We start from the raw sequence: 19,982 nt of genomic DNA on the forward strand, positions 1-19,982 counted from the left end.
ACTCAAGCCTCTGTGACCTCCACATTTTTGATGCACTGCTAAATATATTCTATTCTATTCAAGTGTTGTCCATTCTCAGAAATGGATGGATGGATGGATGTTTAAGCCACCATATTCATAGCAACCCAGCAATCATACATCTGAGCACTAGGGGAGGCTAGCAACACAGCAATACTAAGAAATAGGTTTCTATTTCTTCCAGTATGATTTTTATAAAGAATTTAAAATGGTACATGTAAAAAATGCATTAAGGCAGAGTCAGTTTGGTTTGGGAACAAAGTTATTTAAGGCACACCTTAAAAGATACAGTAGAAGAAACATACAGTGACAAGTGAGGGACAACAAAACCTCCATTTTCAAATTTGCCTTTGTCTGCCATACACCTTTTAAAGCATATTGTATATTTTACTAACCTCCTCCCTCTCCCACTGACTGCTCCTATTGCAGTGTGAAAAAATGTGCAAAATGACGTTTACGACAAATACCAACACCGACACAAATCCAAACACTGTGCCCATTTTCGGGTGAAAAAGTGCTCGAAGCATTTAAAACCAGATACAAATATCAATCTGTGTAACGTCAAGGAATTAACAAGCATGAATGAAAGCCATTAATTAGAATGGGATCACTGCTAAATCACTGCTGTCGTTGTGCTCAGACATTAGTCTGGTACTCATATAAAAGGCTTTCTTTGGTGAGGGGAGGAGCTTCATTTAGTTAGTTCCTGTCTGATGGAAAAGTAGTGCTTTGCTGCCATTTTATGGCATCTATAGACAATTTGATTTGGGAAGGGTCAGGGGGTCAATATATCCCCCACGAGTAGTGTGGACAACTGTAGCTGGAGCTTCGGGCTTTCTGCACAACACATCAAATATGAAATTCTGCAGTGGGGGGGGGGGGGGGGGGGTTAATTCTCCAACCACGACATCATGGGGCTAGCTAAAGCTCCAGAGCCACCTTCAAGCAACTTTCAGTGTCCTCCAATCTACACTGACGGAAAGACTACATCAAAGCCAAAAGGTAAGCAGAGCTGCATTTTGCTGGATATACATATTAAAAGCGCTAGCTTCTTCCGAGCAGCCCGGACTTAGACGCAAAACGAGAAATACGGGATGTCGAGTGTTCTCTGATGCTTAATCCACACGTGGCAATTCTTGTGAATTGCGGAAAAATGCATATTTTGCCTTTTTTCAAAATGAAAGTGGGTCGACCCTGCAGAAAGGTCACAAACGACCAAGGAGAAAAGAGCTATCTCAGAGCACTGATACAAACCTTCCAATCAAAACCAAGTCTACTATCTTGGAGGCGCATTACCATTCCTGACTTGAAGTTGAACCAAACTAAATGTAGATAAAGTGTCCAGCAGAACGTTTGCTTTACAGTTCTCTCTCGTGACGTAACAGAGCAAAACGCGACATACTGTACATACCCTAACAGTCCTTCAAGATCAGGGGGAAAAAAAAAATTCTGCCGTGATGGCCGTAAAGAGTCTCTTCACTCACCCTGTACTCGTCAAGTCTTTGCAACGTTTGTTGAGGCAACCCGCTTATATCAGTTGCGGGACGGAGGTGCTGATCTACAAACAATGGCGGGAGACACGGAACAAAATGTGTGTGTGTGTGTGGGGGGGGGGGGCTTGAATCCGGTTCTTTATCCTGATAAAAAAGAAACTGGTTCCACATTGTTGTTCTGACCGTCCTCTATTGCTTTACTCTTGTTACTTCTGGATAGTTCAGTTGAGTCCGAATCTGCCGCTGCTCTCTTTGACCTGTGCAACAAACATGGTGTGAATCATTCACAAATGGATTTCTTGTTACCTTGGTTACCATTTTTTTTTTTTAGGGCGTGTCTTACTTTTCTCTGTTGAAGATGATAAAGTCTCTCTGGATGTTCTCCAAACGTTGCTGCAACTGACCATTCTGAGGAAAAGACAAATATTTGAATTACCGTTTTTTTCCATGTATAATGCGCAAAATTTAACTAATTTATTGGCCTAAAATCTGGGGTGCGCATTATACATGGGTACAAATTTTTTATTTTTTATCCGGATATGATACTGAGACCGCCATTACAGATGCACAGAACAGAACAGTACAGAAATCACATGTTTAATGCACGCACGCACACACACACTCTGGATGAGGGTTAGGGTTAGCTCTACCATCGGCAAATAACACCAAGACCCATTTAATCATTGTAAAGACAGATGTTCAAACTGCTAGCTTGAGCATCGGGGAGTGCTCGGCAGGAAGAGAGCCTGCTGGGGACATTTGTCAGTGTCCTTGAGTGCGGAGCAAACTATGACTACCACTTCAAATAAATGTCAATAACTTCTGTTTTCTCATTTCATGCGTCAGACTAGAAGAGAGTATACGTGCGAGTGCGGCAAATGAGTCGAAATGTCTGCGATATCTCCAAAGAATTTCAATCGAGTTAATTCGCCCGCCGCTACGTTATGAGGTCGGTATTAGGCGAGCAGGCTGGGAGTGATGAAAAGGCGTTTGAAAAAGAGGTCACGCGCGGTGAAGGAGAGTGACAGTGACAGGCAGACAGCATTGCAGAGGCAGTCCCGGCCGGGACAAGGGAGGAGAGCCCAAATAGAAATATGCAAAAACAATACAGAGAAGGGAGGCAAGTAGAGATGACTTCATTTAATATTGATCTGTTACGCTCCAGTTATCATGCTTAAAATCACACGGCTGACATTTTTCTTTTACTTTCTCACATACGTACATGCATCCATCAAAAGCTGCCTGGCAGGATTTTAAGCATTGCACCATGGGCGAGACAGAACTTTTTTTCCCCTCATATCTTTAAAAATATTTTTACTTTACCCCAGCCATGAAAATGATTTATGCTCTCAGTTGGCCTAAACCATTTTCTCTTGTGTTGTGTAAATGTACGAAAAACACAGCAACGCTCACTGGATGCATTTCATTTGAGTTATTGTAGACATAAAAAAACAAAAAACTTTCTTTCTTGCTCTTGAACTCAACTTGAAAGTGTCCCCAAGTCGGTAAAAGAAAAAATATCAACAAAGTATTTTACAGCAACAACAATGAACAAACAGCATTAGATGAAAGCTTCAATCACTCACAGCCACTTTAATTTCCTTCACTTCCATTCCAGTTGTGTGTAGACGTTGCGAGCGCACCAGCCGCGTCACACTTGACTGGACGATCAAATTAACCTCTCTCTTCTCGCCTCCGTTTTATATAAACACCCAAAGGGGTACGACTGATTTATGTGCGGGAAAGACGGCAAAGAAAATTGAGGACCGTGCTATTTGCCTTGCAAAGTCAGGCAGCGGGCAGGCGGCCCATTTGTTGGGATGGTGAGGGAGTCCTTAAACGTGTCCTTGACATTCCTATTAGCGACTGGAAGATGGCAAAATAAACTTCTTCAGGGCTCATGCATGCACGCTTAGGGATGTCGGAATTACCTGCGGTGACCCATCGGAACCTTGGTCCTTGGTCTTTCGAGCGAGCCTTTTTTTCTTTTTGTGAAGAGGTTTGGACTCCAGGATCATTTCCTCCAGCTCAAATGTAGGATCACAGTTTAGTCGCCGTTTCTGGAAAGCCACATCAGCGATTCAAATGAAAAGATGACCATTCCAATAAGCATCTAAAGACTGTGACATTGATTTACTTAGTCTGCTAGTCTGCCCCCCCCCCCCCCCCCCCCCGAAAAGAAAATATCGGTGTCGAGGTCACGGGATTTATGATTGTTTTTTTATGTTCCGTTTAGCTACCGACTACGACGGTGATTGATGCGGCAATGGCCTCACGAGGAACGTTTGGTGTTCGACCACGTCAGTTGAATTGTCATGCTCACGTTGGGAATGAAGCCCGGAGGAATCTGCTTGCTGAGCACACTGTCCCAACTGACGTCCGACATGTAGTCCAGATCTTGCAGTTCTGCCAGACAGGAAATGCGCTTGTGGACGTCTATGCAGAGCAACTGAAGGGGAGAGAAATATCCAATTGTGAGCCATGAGTGGTCCGAGCTGCAAGATAGTTTGGCTGAGAGTCAAAGACAACAAGTTCCACATAGAAGGCAAACGGTGACTGGGCGGATTGGTGAAGTGTGAAGGATAATGATGAAATCTATTATGCGTGGAATTCTCCTCTTACGTTCTCTTTACATCAGACTCACACACATTCTCAGTCTCTCGCACACACTCGGCCGGAATGCTAATGAGGTGAGTGAAGTCTGCGCACGGAGAAATGCAACAGTTAAAACTGCAGTGGATGGCTGCCAAGACTAAACCTGCATATGAAGACTTGATTGGAACAAAAGCAATGGACTCCATACACTTTGTTATCAGAGCTTTAGGGTCTTTTGGTGTGGACATCTCAAAGGTCTTAGCACACGAAGAACTATGCAAATTGATAACGCAATGATGTGGTGTGTCGGTCGTGCGCTATACCTTTCTGAGAAGCGACTTCATCTCTGAGGACCACGCTGTTGGGAAGCTGAGGTGGACCTTGTGGAAGGTGTGAAGGATTTCATTGGCTGGGGTGCTGGACCTCATCACGTAGGGCCTCTGAAAACCGGCAAGGAGACGGGAGACAATCTTACAAATGCTTGTGTTGGACTGTCCGCGGGAGTTGCTTTGACAAAGTGGGTGTCTTAAAAGCAATCAAGCCCTTTCTGTTTTTTCCACCCACTCATGTTTCTCCCTCTGGTTCTGTTCATTTTCTGGCCTCTATGAGGACAAATGATACAGCGAAAGGGGACTAAGCGACTTTTTTCAAAACACCGAGAAGCTTTTTCTTTCCTCTTCCACTATTCTCTAATGTTACCATGGCTTTTGGAAGAAGTGTTAAGTCTTGGAATTTAGAAAAATCATTTAAAGTTGAATAACCGATGGCAATTTTTACACTGAAATGTTGAGCGATTAATGTCAGCAATCAATGCCCAGACCTGTAGGTGGCGCTAATGGACCTAGAGTATCATCCAGGCCGCTGAGATCGGTGGAAAAGATTCTGCGCTCTTCATTATTTGCGTGACATTTTTTAATTCCACTTCTCCAGATGAGACTAGCTAAAGGAAAAATATAAACCTCATTTGAGGGGAATCAATTTCAATTACATGGGCCTCAAAATAATCTTGAATAGATTTCCATATGCTCCCACAGCCATCTGTCTCACAGCGTGACTAAAATATTCACCAGTAAGGTCAATCTAAATGTAAAATTCAATTACAGCTTCATCCCCTTCTGTTTTATGGGGGCTGGATGGCGAATGGCTTGCCTCAATCACATGAGCTTCCGTATTTATTGTCGGTGCGGAGCCAAGCCGAGATGATGCTTGCGATAACGACGGCTTTTTTTTTTTTTTTGTTGTTACCTGCCCTCTGAGCAGCTCGTAAGCTGTGATGCCCAATGACCACCAATCCACTGAGAAGGAGTAACCAGGATGGGAGCCTTCAAAGTTGTGAAATAACTCCGGAGCTGCAACGTGATATAAAATATGGAGTATTCAGAGAAAGCAGGCACTGTGGTGGTAGCCCATCAATGACTGCTTGAACATTTCTTTGAATTTATTCATGTGGCTTCTCTAAAACCATCTGGAACATAAACCCAAGGCTTTAACTGTATGTGGCTCTTTTCTTACCCATGTACGGTTTGGTCCCTGCAATGGATGTTGCCTTGAGGTCATCTTTCACAATGGCTGCAATGTTGAAGTCAGTGAGATGGACGTGACCTGTTCAAGCAAGAGATTTAATGTCATGTACTATCCGGTTGATGGAGAAAAACGGAAATACCAAGTCAAAGTAAGCTTGATTGTTCATATTTAATGATGCCTCTGTCTCACTCCCACGTTTCATCTTTCTTGCCTCACATCTTTTGTTTTCAAGCTTTGACGGAATTTCACAGGGGAGTTTGTGCTGCATTGTCACAACAGAAACCTGTAACAACCTGGATGTCTGAACAATGGTTTAGCAGATTATCTCGTTGCGTAGCAGGATTACCACGACAACTGTCGGGAGGTTTATTCCATTTCAATATTCTCTCTCTCTCTCTATATAAATAAAGGAGCTCACCATGTTCATCCAGTAGTATGTTGTCAGGCTTGATGTCTCTGAAGGGAGAAAGACAACAGCAGCATTAGCTTTGTTTTTTCATTATGATGGCTTAAAATCAGGTGGCTTGTCCAAATATTCAAAAACTTGGCATTATTTATCAAGCCCTGACTTTATAGCCAGCACATCAGTGTTTATATTAGTAGGGATGGTAACATTGAGATACTCTTCAGAATGTAAAGATCCCTTTAATGGAAGCCACCTCATTATGTTTTCCCTCATCACAGTCAGCTGCCCCGCAGGAAGCTGACAGTATTTAGCATATGAAAGGCCGCGTTGAGCCGGGCTTTGTGCCTGTGCCCCGTGTGGCTGACGTTAGGAGCGCCGTGCCGAGCTCGCCGATGCCCTGGCAGATCAAGCGGTGCGTGCGCACAGGTGGGAGGGTGAGAAAGGTCGCTCATGTAAGACTTAATTAGCTGACATTTGCCTCAGAGCCTGCTGGGTCGGAAGTGACAGAGAGAGACAGTGGGTCTGACTCAGATAGGATGGGGGGGGGGAGATCCAGAGGCCGGGATGACATTGTCAAGGAAGGACCCAAATAATGCTGATGGGATGAGAAAAAAGGGAATTAGATATGAAGCCCTAAATTCAATATATTACATAGATGAGTCCATAGCTGTCTGAAACTGTCAACTTCAGTCAGTCACTTTATCACGAATGATGGGATGATATATCATTAGTTTTCATCGAAGCTGACATTACATACCCAAGAAACCTCTGCACCTACAATAGGATTTTTTTTTCAAACTCATGCAGGACAATCTTTTTTTTTTAGCATTCCCGCAAATTAAGACAGCAATAAAAGCATGACGGCACCGCTAATCTTAAAATACTAGGAGGCATTAGGCTTTTAATAAATTATTATTTATTATAATAATATTATTTAATAAATTATAAATTTATTGGAATATTGACCAAATCAAGCGAGTATAAATAGTGTCGTCGGAAATGGCTCGGCACAGACAAGCATTCAAATTGATGGTAAAATGCAATAAAGAGGATGTTCAAACATTTTGAGTAAAGTCAGAAGACGTGTGCGGTTTGCTTGGCGCAAACTGATCCGCGCATTCTTTTCTCTCGCTTGACGGGTTCTACAAGCTATTAGCGGGATCTAATGGCCTCATTACAGCCTGCTATCAGAGGCAGAGGGGTAACTGAAAACCTGTACGCGGGTCATAAGATCCTGAGTTGATACCGGAGCTGGCCTACGAGGACCAAGCCTGGGAGATGCCTGGCTCACGCAAGCATACGTCACGCTCGCCCGTTTCTTCTTTTGGGCAAAGGAGCACTGGCACGTGTGAGAACGACGCCGATGCACGTACATGTGAGTGTTTTCTCACATGGGGGCACACTGTGTGTCTGCCCGTGTATGAGAGGTTCATTCCTTATTCATTAAGGAGAGCTGAGTGCGGCTGCTGGGTGATGTCAGGGTTGACAAGTTTGGAGAAGGCACAAAAATAAAACGAAGGTTAAAACACACATCTTAAGTACACAACCTGTCAGTCCTACCACGAGTAACTCAGAGCCGTCCATCTTCTGCCTTATCTGCATCTTTTTGTTGCAGACAAGACAAGATGGTTTTCAGCAATGTCTGGTAGACATTCGATGATCTTTTTTATTTTGAAGCACAACATTCAAGGAGCTAGCACCATCTTGCACCTTCATCTGTATTTATGAAACATGAGCGTATAATTCCCCCTCGGTCTTTTTTCGTCTTTACCCAAATGTAAAATGAATGCGCTCGAAATGGCTAGCGGTGGTACCGGTATCGTTGAGTACTTCTGTATTGGTATCGGTGGTGCAAAGAAATGGGATGGAACATGCCTACTAAGTAGCAAATCTTAGCGGTCACATCTGTGTGAAATTCTTCACTCAATTTCCATAGAAATGAGATGAACGTCTCATCTCATTTAAAACTAATGAATGCAGATTGAAGTGATGTTGATTCTAGCTCCGCATCAGCTGGCCAGGCCGCTACTAAAATAGAAATGATCACTTTGACGTAGAGTTGCATTTAAATTTCACTCAATGGACCGAACGGAATTTGCAACATAATTCTACCGTCCCGTTTTATTTCTCTTCTCACTCTGACTCATGTTTACGAAAAACGGATGAGGTCACGCGATTTTGCGACTCATTAGTTGGCCTCGTCTATTCCTATTCTCCACTACTGCGATGTTTCCTGTTATCATGATAAAAGAACGGGATCGCTTTTTCTTGACTAGCGGACATTATTCCTCCAACGCTGGAACGAACATGTTTGATTGAGGCTTTTCATGCTAAAAATATACGCAGGTGCTCACAGGTCCATTGTGTGCCGACACTGAGTTGTGTTGAATGGACGTAAATGTCAGGGAGGATGATGCAATTGAGCTCCATTGTACGCTTTGGAAACCCCGTTTCCAAAATGGAGGCTGACAGCATCACGGAATAAACACTTGATGAGTCGCAAAATTCACAAACTGGTCAAATGTAGCCTATTAGACAATACAATTGTACCTCGGCTTAAGCCGTATATTCGACAACACAAATAGAGAAAGCCTAGTTGCCGGATTAAATCACTTTAAAAGGAAGGATTAATCGTCCTGTGAGTAGTCTCAGTTGAGGATTTGAGGACTTTTTTCCCAGAGTTTGGCAGCAGCCGCCATGTGGCTCGCTCCGCTTAAAAAGCACTTAACCTGCAGTTTAGAAATTAAATAAGTCTTTATCTCGCACATTTTATAGTAGCCACAGTCTGCAGCCAAGGGATAACGCTTGTGTCGGGTGGGACCTTTGCGTCAAGCTATTTGAACCTTTCTGCACATTGACTAAGCAGTCTTTTTATGGCTGAATAAAATACATGTGGACGGACACGAGGGAAATGCAGTTGAACCTGTGATGACCTCACATTTGAATACATTTTCCTCCTTCCAGTATAGGGTGACATTTTCAGCGTCATTAAACGTGGATTAACTACGTGCAGGCGATGCTTTGAGTAACATTTGAACATTCAATTGTATTCCAATTTGGAATTGTACTGACCAGTCAGCAATTGAGGAAAAATCAAACCTGTGTATAATGTGCTTGGAGCGCAGGTACCCCAGAGCCAAAGCCAATTCGCAGATGTACAGCTTGACCGTGCTCTCGGAGAAATGAACGTTCTGCTGCAGATGATAGCGCAGGTCTCCTCCCAGGAGCAAATCGACCACCATGAACATGTCCTCCTCATCCTGGAAGGAATACCTGCAATAGTGGAAGATGAACAGTCACAAAGATAATCAGCAGTGTGGAATGACATTCCAAAATATAGATGTATGATTTTGATAGGTGTCAAACTTAAGACCCGGGGGCCAGATCCGGCCCGCCAAGTCATTTAATATGGCCCGCCAAAGCAAATCCCGCCAACTGTGATGTCCCATGAATTTCTTTTTAGACCATATTTTCTTGTAGATGGCAAATTCATGGTATCTTCTGTATTCGTGTCAATCGCACTTTGCGTGAAAGGCAACATCTGAGGAGGGAAGTCCAAATCAGCATGCGGCTGACTACTTTGCCGTTGCAATGATTACTATTCAAGCTTCTCGCTGATGTGATGCCAAACTGCTCTTTTCCAACATTCAGCCTGGTTTTGACATAACCACACACTTGGACAATGTTATTGTTGTGGCTTAACACACAGGGATGGAAAGGTGATTCTACTGCATTTATCGAGCTGACTCCAAATTGTTTGTTAGGGGCTCGGATAATGCTGATTGGCTTCACAGGGCAGGAAGAAAATCTGCCAAGGTTGGAAAGAGGATACATACATTGCCTTAGCACTTTTTCCCTTGTACAGCTCACACCAAAGCATTTGAATGCGGAAGAAAATGACGACACGAAGTGAGTCAGTGTTTTGACCACGCAATGGTAGCACGCTTGCAGAGAACCACCCAAATACCAAAACATGATTACAAAGCTCCATTCTCTTTGAATTCCACTTTCAAGTTTCACCCAAAAACATTTTGATTGTCACTCATCTACAGATGAACGGGAAAAAATGAATATGCAAGTCTTTGATAAAAAATAAAATAAAAAAATGCTGAGGTTGTAGTCAGCAGTGTGAGCCTGCTAACAATGTTCCAGCACATTAATCATTTCAATCGTCTCATTATCTCTCTCATACTTTCCATCTCTCCTTCACAGACATTGATGAGTGGAGCGTAAATATCTTTTAACCCAGTTAGTCAAGGTTATAATGAGGCAGAGCTGTCACATGCATTTAGGAGACACAGCTACTCGATTGATTGACAGACTAATGGTCTCCTTTGAACACCTATTTATTTGTGTCAAATATTTGGTACTTTCCCTTTCACTACCGGGAATGATGTCAGTTCTGGTTTGGAATCTGGGCTCCGGGTCGTTATGCGGAGTGGTTGGCTGTTTTTTTTCCACTCCATACTCTTCTTTCTAAAATACGATGATTTAAAAAAAAAAAAAAAAGTCCTTCATGTTTTTGAATTTCCATTAGCAGTTTTTTTGTTTTGCTCACAGAGCAACAGAAGAATGGGGACAAGAGCTTCTGGACGTCTTCCCGGTACCGAGGCAGCTTTGGAACATTGTCCTCCTTCTAGCCGTCTGTGTTTTTCTGTCTGTCTGGTTGTGCCTCTCGTCTCACATGTGTTTGAATGTGACCGCTTTGTGGCCTCCAGCCAGCCAATCCTGAGGGAGCGCATCCTGCATGGAGCTTTTAAGAGAAGCAGAGGCACCGCAGGCCACTTGGATAATGGAAGTCTCGCAGCAGCTTACAGGATAATGTCCTTACACGGAACTCCTTTCCTCTCTTTTGTATTTAATAGACATTCTGTACAACATTACTGTCAATTCTTTGAAAAAAAAAATCCATTTGATTATGGAGGAAACTTGGAGGGTGTTACAGTCCAACTTTCAAACTCAGACTTAGATGAATTTACATATTCTCTCCAAGATTTGGAATTCTATTTATGAATTACGCAATGTTGATTCCTACAGGAATTTCTTTTGTCGTCATTGCTTTCAAGGCATTGCTTTGATAAGAAAATACAGTTGGTACTTTCTGCAGGATAGGAGCATGAATAGAAGATAAAACATAGATGTTGAAGGCTTGCTGGTACAACCCCCCCGAAGCAATTTAGGCTTTTACTTTTCTTTGTACAGTTGAGTCCTGTAGCAGTTATGCTATGACTTTTTTTTTTTTTTTTTTACGGTAGCATGTAGTTGTGAGCGGGGTCAGCCCTACAAGACGTATGTTGTATGTTTATAAAATGTAATCAGCGGATAGATTTGTAATAGTTTTTTTCCTGCCAAAAATAAACATCAACACTGGCCTCCAAAAAATCGACATCGGGCGGGCAAATTAATCAAAATTAATCCAATTCTCCTCCCTTTTATTTCATTTTGTTTTCGCTTTAGGACAATGACTTTTCCCACTTTGGCCTGAAAAAGCAACAATAACAATAAGTCATACAGGCTTGATTAAAAAATGATTCTCTTTTGTTTCCATAGTCCAAAAAAGGAGAAGAAAAAAATCGGTTTATCTACATCTAGCTGGTCGGTGCGTTTCATTTGCCTGCAGGTAATCTCTCAGTCTTTAACCTTGAACGCAGGACAAACATGTGCCAGCTCAACACAAGCCAGCGAGTGGGCGGGCGGGCGGGCGGGCGGGCGAGAGCTGCTGACCCAAGCACATCTCCAGAGGGAAGCACCTCTCCCCTCCCAGGGGGGGAATTTCCACTGCCAAAAGCATTCACTTTCAGACTCTTCCAACGCAGCATGCCGGAAAACATGCGCTGTCATTGTTTGCCCCATAAGTCAGAACATTGCCCGTGTCTGGAGCCTCCTCCGAGCTCAGCTGTCCTTAATTTCCTGTATCCCATCCTCTTTTTTCGCTATCCCTCCATCTTGACTTGTTTATGGCCGAGATTGTTTCTCTCCGAGCAGACTTTCTGTCAGTGTTGTTGAAAGATATGGCGTAACATTAGGGCGATCCAAAACAGTGAATAAATCAAAAACAAAGTGAGAGCAATTAACTGCAAGGGACTGGAAGAGCTTGTTCGTTTTCATTCAGCCATGCCAGTTTTTCTTTCCTCCCATTCTCTCTTATCAAAAATAAATGAAGCCTTTCAGACAGTAACCTAACAAAGCGCACACGTGAAGCATCTCCGAGATGTCCTTCTCGATGCTCAATACGCTGATCGCCGAGTTGCTCGAAAGGAGCCCCGTGACTCACGTTGATGATTCGCAATCCGAAGGCTGAGGCTGCGTCCTTAAATTCCCCAAAGGCAGTGAGGTAAATGGGTTGGAAAAAAAAAAATGAAGCTTGAGAGGAGCAAGCAAACTCCTTTTTTTTTTTCTCCCCCCTTTTAGCTACTTCAAAGGGATGGGGTGATGCGCATGAAGGATTGTGGGTGTTCATGACTCACCACGGACTGAACGAACATCATTTTAATGGGTCATTTTGCCTTTTGAGTGTATTTCAACGCGCTGATGGACAGTGTCGCGATGACAATGCCATAGGGAGGAATTTAAATGGCTTTTGTGGTCATGAGGGGAGGCTGTGGAAGTGGAAATCAATGACAGAGTATTTCAGAGGTTCTCACACAAGGCGATTTCGTCCCACTGTAATATCTCTTTCACCCGTATGAAATTTAATAGACTGAGTAAAGACGCGTTAAGAGAACAATAAAAAGACGAGTAAGGGAGATTTACCAGATGTTGACCAGAAAAGGATGCTCCAGGTTCTGCATGATCTGCAGCTCTTTCAGGACGTTCCTCACTTCATTCCGCTCCACACATTTTAACTTGTTCATGTATTTCATAGCGTACATCTTCTTGGTGTCTTTCTTCTGCACGATGCAGACCTGGGAGGAGCAGAATTATTTCAATGCAAACCACTGACAATGATGGAATTGTTATCTATTTGAACAAATGTATTGGATTGCTTATGTTTTGAGGTCTGGAATTTTTAAAAGACTAATTTCAGGACTGCTGTAGATATGGGCCTAGTAATATTTTCTTATTATTTTTTTCTTATTTTCAAAATCTTGCAAGTAAAACGTTCTTGTTTGTCGTCAGATAATTTTGCTTATTTTAAGTATTATTTTTTCTGCCTATTTTAAGTATTATGTTTCTCAATTTAATTTTTTTTCTGCCTATTTTAAGTAGTACCGTAATTTTCGGACTATAAGTCGCACCGGAGTATAAGTCGCACCAGCCATAAAATGCCCAAAAAAGTGAAAAAAAAAAACATATATATGTATATAAGTCGCTCCTGAGTATAAGTTGCCCCCCCACCCGAACTTTGAAAAAAAACACGACTTAAAATTACGGTATTTTTCTCAGTTTAACATATTTTTTCTTCAAATTTCCAGAGGACTTTTCGCAGTGCAGTGGAGGAGGGCAGCAACAGCAGCACCCCGTAAGAACCTGGATCCGGATTGGCTCTCCATTAAATAAATGACATCGGGGTGCTTCCCTCCTTTTGACAGTAAGACTATAGCCGCTCCAGAGACGTGCGTCAGTGCTACAAGCATCAATAAGCTAGTGATTACCGTTATCTGTTATCTAAGGGAGTCTTGTGTGGAGCAGCTGGTGCAGTTAATCAGCCAGAGCCTGATCACATCACTCCCCCCATTGAGCAGCTTGCCATGTACCGTGATTAGACTGCTTATCTGCCGTCAGACAGAATGTTGATGCTGTACAGTCGGCCACATTGTTAGAAGTCATTGTGCATGCCCCCCCCCCAAAAAAAGCTGATGTGAATTATTACCCTGCACAATACAGCTCAAACAAATCCCAAGACTGTAAATGACGCTGGATGGGTGCTGATATTGTTTAGGATGGAACTCTCACCAATGGCTCAATACAGAAATTGTAAAAGATTTTTATTCTTGCCATGATTTTTTTTCCCCTCCACAATAGTTAACTTCTTATTACATTTATTTGCCAGTTACGAATATTAAAATGTAACTTTACTAAGAAGATAGAAGCTCACCTTGCCAAAGCTTCCTTTTCCTATTGCTCTGAGGATCTGGAAGTGGTCAAAATTGACTGTGGGAAAAAAGGAGAATCTTTTATTATTATTTTCACTTATTAGTGCTTTCCTTTTTTTGTTTTTAATTGAAGCTACTCTTTCACACACGCAGGCACACACACATCCCTCTCATCCATTAACCAGCACTGCCATTTGAAACAGGGTGGGCTGTTTGTTTCTGGTTACCATGACAACAAAGGGAAGGAGATTTTCCCCTCTCTGCACTTGCTCTAAGAACTAGACAGCTGCTGGACATTTGACGTACTCATCTGAGCATCATCTCTCCATATTTACACAAAGAAAAGTACACACGCTTTGGATTTGACACTTTGGATTAGTTTGCCACGTAACACTTTCTTTTTTGCTTCTCGTCCTAATTTTTGCGTACTCAATTTACTCCCATAGAGGCTTGATTTACAATTCATATTTCTAAGATGGTGCACACATACCTCATTCTGTTCACGCCAAATACAGACACACGGCATGCATAAACATTCTCATCTCCCCACTGAGCTACTCGAAGATTCTTTGCTTGATGGCTTTTTCCGAGAGACAGCTGCTTGCAAGTGGAGGTACGGAGGCACTTTCGTATTGTTCCGGCTTTAATACGCTATGTTAAATGATGGAAACATGAGCAACAGAGCGTGTAATTAGTGCAATCCAAACAGGAGTGTAATTGACACGTTGACAGCCGTACATGGAGTGTGGAAGTCGTCAAAATGAGGAGCTCATTTGCTTGTCACCTTGCGTTTGACTGACATATTGAATTGATGTCATCTCTCTAAAGGACTTTTGGTTGGGACCCATCAAAATGATTTTTTTTCCTTTTTCGTGAGTGTAATCCCCACTATAAAATGTCATCAGTCACACTAAACAGTGGGAAAGAGCGTTTGTATGCTGGTCGAGCTTAGAATTTTATACTGTACAAAAGGTCCAGCAGTAAAGTACAATGGTGAATATTTATTGATTTATAACCATTCTAAAGGATACTGGTCACTTCTATATAATTCCAATCTGCAAATTATTCAGAGCATTACCGTAATTTTCGGACTATAAATCGCACCAGCCATAAAATGCCCAAAAAAAACATATATATGTATATAAGTCGCTCCTGAGTATAAGTCGCCCCCCCACCCAAACTATGAAAACAAACGCGACTTATAGTCCGAAAATTACGGTAATAAATAAATAAATAAATAAATAAATAAATAAATAAATAAATAAACTTCTGAAAATCGGAATAGCTTTTGTTGAAGGACCTGGATTAGGTTGATTCTATTTGGATTCGAACCCCATAAAGCAGTTACGGAGCCACACGTGAAGATCAGGCCTCACGTCTCCGTTACTCCGACCTCGGCAACAAAGCCCTCAGGCCTATGTGGCAAAAGCGAGGTGAATAAAGCACCATCAGCAGTAAACAAACGTTTTAAGCACAGTCGCCTAGTTACCCAAGGTGGAAAATATATGTAGCGCCTAGGGGATACACATTTCCTCCCCAAAGGAGATCAACGACATGTCCTGGCAGGGTTCAGTGTCACATGCATGCCTCATTTTGGATCAATTAATGTGGGCTAAGTGTTAGCTGCGCAACACCTATTTCAGTCTGCCCCATCTGACGCAAGCCAGGAAAACCTTCCCTTATCTGTAACCATAATAGTGTCTTCACAAGATGTGTTCAGAAAAAGAAAACGGGTCCTTTTTGCATGAAAAGCGAACATTTTAATTTGAACTTGACTTTTGTCTTCACATAACATTGTTATCGGGATATGTGGGAAACTTTGAAATTGGCATTTGACCAAACATTTCAGGAGAACAGTATGTTTCAAAACAAATCAAACTTGATGGCCCGGTGTCATGCGTGATTGCACACAACATACTGCAAGCCCTCAGCATGCCTCCAGAAATTAAAGTTTAGTGAACCTCCAAGGATTGATTAGGGACTTGTTTATCATTTTGTATCTAACCCTAACATGCTTGCAAATGGATCCTTCGCTATAATTTGGTAATGAGGTCATGGAAATAAAATCCCATCGGTGGAGTTGAACAAGTTAAAAAAAATACTGCCCAAGAAACTTCCTCAAAAGATCCACGGTAAAGATTTGGTTAGGAGTGCCGTTTTACCGAATGGTAAGCCGGATGACTCATCCGCAGTGAGGTTCACCATCGTTGATGAATGATTTCGTTGGGAAAGTTTGCTTCCAGTGAAAAGGGTGTAATGTTAGTGGGTGTGATGCAGTCATTTGACAAGGGCAAATTGTGTGTGCACATTCAAGTGACAAAGAAAACAAATGAATGCAAATCTTATGCAGCTCTCCGGAAGACCATCCCTGTAGTTAATAAGGGCCGTGAGCATGTCAAATCTATCATTTAGAAGTGCATTTCTGATTTAATCAACATGTCACACTGACTCAAGTTATAGTCGGCGGGATGCTGCCAAACACTTGGATCAATAAATTCAAGCATCTTCACACAGAAACGGGTGACACCTTCAAACTGTTTGCAAATAGTAAGACTGCAGACTTTCTCCCACAAATGCCAGTTCTTTGTCCAGTGGTAGGCCACAGTGCTGTCGGCATGGAAGTCAGAAAAGTTTCAGGACTAGTAGCACAAAAAATATATTTCCAATCCAAACTAGAATATATGAGATTTTATCTTCCTGTCTGATGCTGGACAACCTTCTCACTCGCTGTACACGGATCTTTTTTTTTTTACATTCATATTCACATCTATGGATAATTTCAAGTCTTGAATTACGCAGACATGTTTCTGAAATGGGAAAACCATGCAAGCAGGGGAGAATATGCAAATGGAAGCAGATGTGCCAACCATTCTTGCACGTGCTGCCTCCTTGAAATATGAATGTGAAAACTGTTGCTCCTCGTCACTCTCTATGCATGAATAGGTCATGCTGCACAGAGCTGTCGCCATATGGTGTCATTGAATTCTTTTTTTTTTAAATCTTTAAATCACATGATGAAATGGAATCCTAATCAACCAGACTTTTTCTTTCTTCTTGAAAACCTTTCACCTTTAACTAGTTTCATTTTTTTCTGCTGCAAAAAGCCCTTAAGCCTTTTTTATATATAAGATGAAATACCTTCTACATCAAAGTCCAGTTCAGTCCAGTCTCTTGAGGATCACAGCACAGCAACACGATTTCAGCCACAAAAGTACATGAAGAGGTTTTCGGACTCTTCAAAGGTAAAACTCACCCTCGTCGGTCTCACCCGTGATGGGAGACTTGCTGGACTGTCCAAGCCCCATGGCGACTCCTCAGTCAGCCTCCGCTTCAGCTCCTGTCACTTAACTCCGCATCCAAGAGCGGGATGCTCTCATAGCCTGGTTAGCAACTCTTCTCAACCTTGGCACACACGCATGCAACCCTGCATCTCTATGGGCAGGGGGGAGCACAGGTGGTCCAAGTCCTACAAAGGCATTCACAGCCTTTTTGAGAATTGCTGTCCCGTCTTCACTGATGTCTGGAGGTCGAGCGAGGTCTTTGGAAGGAGATGGGTTGACGTCTCTGGTGACTGTCTAACCTGTGTGGGGAGAAGGCAAACGTAACATGGTGAGTGGAAGGGAAGGAGGGGGGGGCTGGAGGCGGCGCTTAAGTAGCAGGCAAATAGCGAGCAAGAAGAAGGGCGTCTCATGCATAAAACAAAGTGTCTCAGCATTGAGCACTTCTTCAATTGTGACAATGTACAAGAAAACGTGTCGCACAAGTGTTAGTATTTAAGTGTTTTTTTGAGTGCCAGAGGACAACTGGTGTTTTCTTTCTTTCACACCCTGCCTAACTGGTTTGTAAAAAATGCAACTGCTCAAGGTGCACACTTCCTAGTTATAGGTCCAACTTGTTTTTTTTTCACCCCCTAACTAAAAAAAAAAAGACATTTCTAGAGTCAGTACAGACAGTACAGGTGGCAAATTATTGGAACCCGAAAACACAATAATATAGCTTTCAATAGTAGTTTTTATTTTTAAACAGTGGACACCTGGCCAACACATCAAGAACTGTACTTATGGAGATCAGGTCTGCAGTGGCCTCCAACCACTGGACGCACAAATGAATGAATGGTTGATATTCTAGCTGGAGTGGTGCTCGATTGTCTCCTCGAACTGCAGTTGTTGAATGGCATGAATAAAGTGTCATGCATGCATCCACGTGTGGTGGCTGAATCTTTTTTTTTTTTCATGCAATGTAACTCACAGACAAGATGTGACAATATCCTCCCAAAACCGGTGCGTGGAGCCGCATCCGCACAGAGGACACCCTTGCGCAGAAATGATGATGGTGACGAAGAAGGGTGAAGCATGCACTGAATAGAAAGTCCTCCACGCGGGACAAGTGCGGAACACGTACCTCTCTGCTCGCGGAGCTTATGAGCATCTGCCTGGCTTGCAAGAGAGCAACAGTGCTGCTCTGAAAGCCTCACTTATCCGGAGCTCGCCATAAAAAAATAAAATAAAAATAAAATAGACACAGAACAAAAAGGTTGTGTTTTCCGGAGGAGTGTTTTTTATTCCTAAAAAGAGCGCCTGATCTCCATGTTGCCGCCTGTGCGGTATATGCTTCTCACCACCGTGGCCACGCGTCTGGGGTGGCGCGCACACGTCCGTGGAGCTGTGACGCTGGCTGACGAGCACGTTACTCATGCACCCACAGAGAATGAAACTGATAATGGCTTGTCACCCTTCAATTGACTGCATTTTGCGCAACTGACACCTTTAATAGCTCGTGGGGCATTTGTGACAATTGCTTAAGCAACCGATTCTGCATTCTGCAGCTGCATCTTATCCTCATGTTAATTGCATTGGTCTAATTATGCAATTATGCAATTATGCAAAGTGATAATTGTTCCTATATATCTGCCCTCATAGATTAAATGCGAATTTAGTGTATTTAAAAGTTAAAAACAACTGAACTTAAATGTACCGTTGAAGGTCGACAACAGTGATTAAAAAAAATAGGATGATAGATATTCTTTTTCTTGCCAACTTCATCGTTGTCAGAGTCCTTCCAAAACACTCAATGAGAAATTTTAAAGCGGGTCAATCGGCCCTCCTGCACACAATAAATATGCTGACCGTTTAACACCAGGCCAGTCTCTCCATTTGGAAGTGAGACACTATTAAAGCTGACATGGACAAGGACGCGGTTTCTCTCACCTGGACACAGAAAAAGTGAGCCAACTCAGCTGCCTCAGCAGGCTGGTCCTGTTTTGAAACCGAATCTGTCTCCCAGGAAGTTAAGGAAGTGTAAATAGGGAGGACTTTGTTGCACAGTATCAGCACACGCCGAGTGCTTGCAGACGGACTCAGTATGAAAAAGATGTGAGAGTGGCTCCCTCTACTGATAGAGAAAGGATACAACATAAACCCACATTTTGCATTGATTAGTCATGTGGGATCTTTCTTACGTCTCATTTCAGTCATTAATATTTCATTAAAGCTGCAGTAAAGCATATGAGTGGATCACCTTGGCTATGATAACCCAAAAGCTTCTGTAACTCCTACAATTATTATTTTTTGCATTTGATGTAATTTAGCAATGCAATTAATATATTGTATTAATTTCATTATTTTTTTTTAGACTGTAACACATTTTCACATCCCCTTGTATTCATTCGTAATGGCCCAATACTTTTGTCACCTCACCCTGATGGTGATGACTCATCTGTGTCTCAGCTGCCGAGCAGAGCAAGCATGAGAAATAATGAGAGGTGTTAACCACTAGTGACACAAGCCAACGGCAACCCACCTGCTGCTTGCTTTGCCACAGCCGCAAAACAAAATGTGTTGACGGCTTTCTCAAGGATCATGTTGGGTGAGAATAATATTTGTCATCCAGTGCCCGCCATATGCATCTGGG

At 42.6% G+C, this 19,982-nt stretch overlaps 1 protein-coding gene and 1 long non-coding RNA gene across 6 annotated transcripts; one reads left to right on the top strand and one right to left on the bottom strand.

Moving 5' to 3' along the window:
* Nucleotides 1–262: 262 nt before the first annotated feature.
* Nucleotides 263–19,418, bottom strand: stk32a (serine/threonine kinase 32A). Of its 5 annotated transcripts, none has more exons than XM_061299206.1 (14): nt 18,474–18,811; nt 17,326–17,652; nt 17,211–17,242; nt 14,075–14,130; nt 12,790–12,941; nt 9,136–9,309; nt 6,049–6,086; nt 5,619–5,708; nt 5,352–5,455; nt 4,430–4,546; nt 3,835–3,960; nt 3,443–3,571; nt 1,855–1,919; nt 263–1,768 (listed from the first exon to the last, which is right to left on the bottom strand). In XM_061299206.1, the coding sequence occupies exons 5-14, from the start codon at nt 12,906–12,908 to the stop codon at nt 1,651–1,653; spliced, it is 1,080 nt and encodes a 359-aa protein (XP_061155190.1). In that variant the 5' UTR covers nt 12,909–12,941; nt 14,075–14,130; nt 17,211–17,242; nt 17,326–17,652; nt 18,474–18,811; the 3' UTR covers nt 263–1,650. The 5 variants fall into 5 exon arrangements, with proteins under 5 accessions (XP_061155190.1, XP_061155188.1, XP_061155189.1 ...); XM_061299204.1 differs by lacking the exon at nt 17,211–17,242 and adding an exon at nt 18,321–18,384 and having other exon boundaries at nt 18,474–18,810; XM_061299205.1 differs by lacking the exons at nt 17,211–17,242; nt 18,474–18,811 and adding an exon at nt 19,280–19,418.
* On the top strand, nt 11,774–14,110 carry LOC133168010 (uncharacterized). The gene is made up of 2 exons (XR_009718136.1): nt 11,774–12,370; nt 13,452–14,110. It is a non-coding gene; the product is annotated as an uncharacterized LOC133168010 (long non-coding RNA).
* Nucleotides 19,419–19,982: the final 564 nt, after the last annotated feature.

This window comes from Syngnathus typhle, linkage group LG15, assembly GCF_033458585.1.
Source record: "Syngnathus typhle isolate RoL2023-S1 ecotype Sweden linkage group LG15, RoL_Styp_1.0, whole genome shotgun sequence".
In the NCBI taxonomy this organism is placed as follows: domain Eukaryota; kingdom Metazoa; phylum Chordata; class Actinopteri; order Syngnathiformes; family Syngnathidae; genus Syngnathus; species Syngnathus typhle.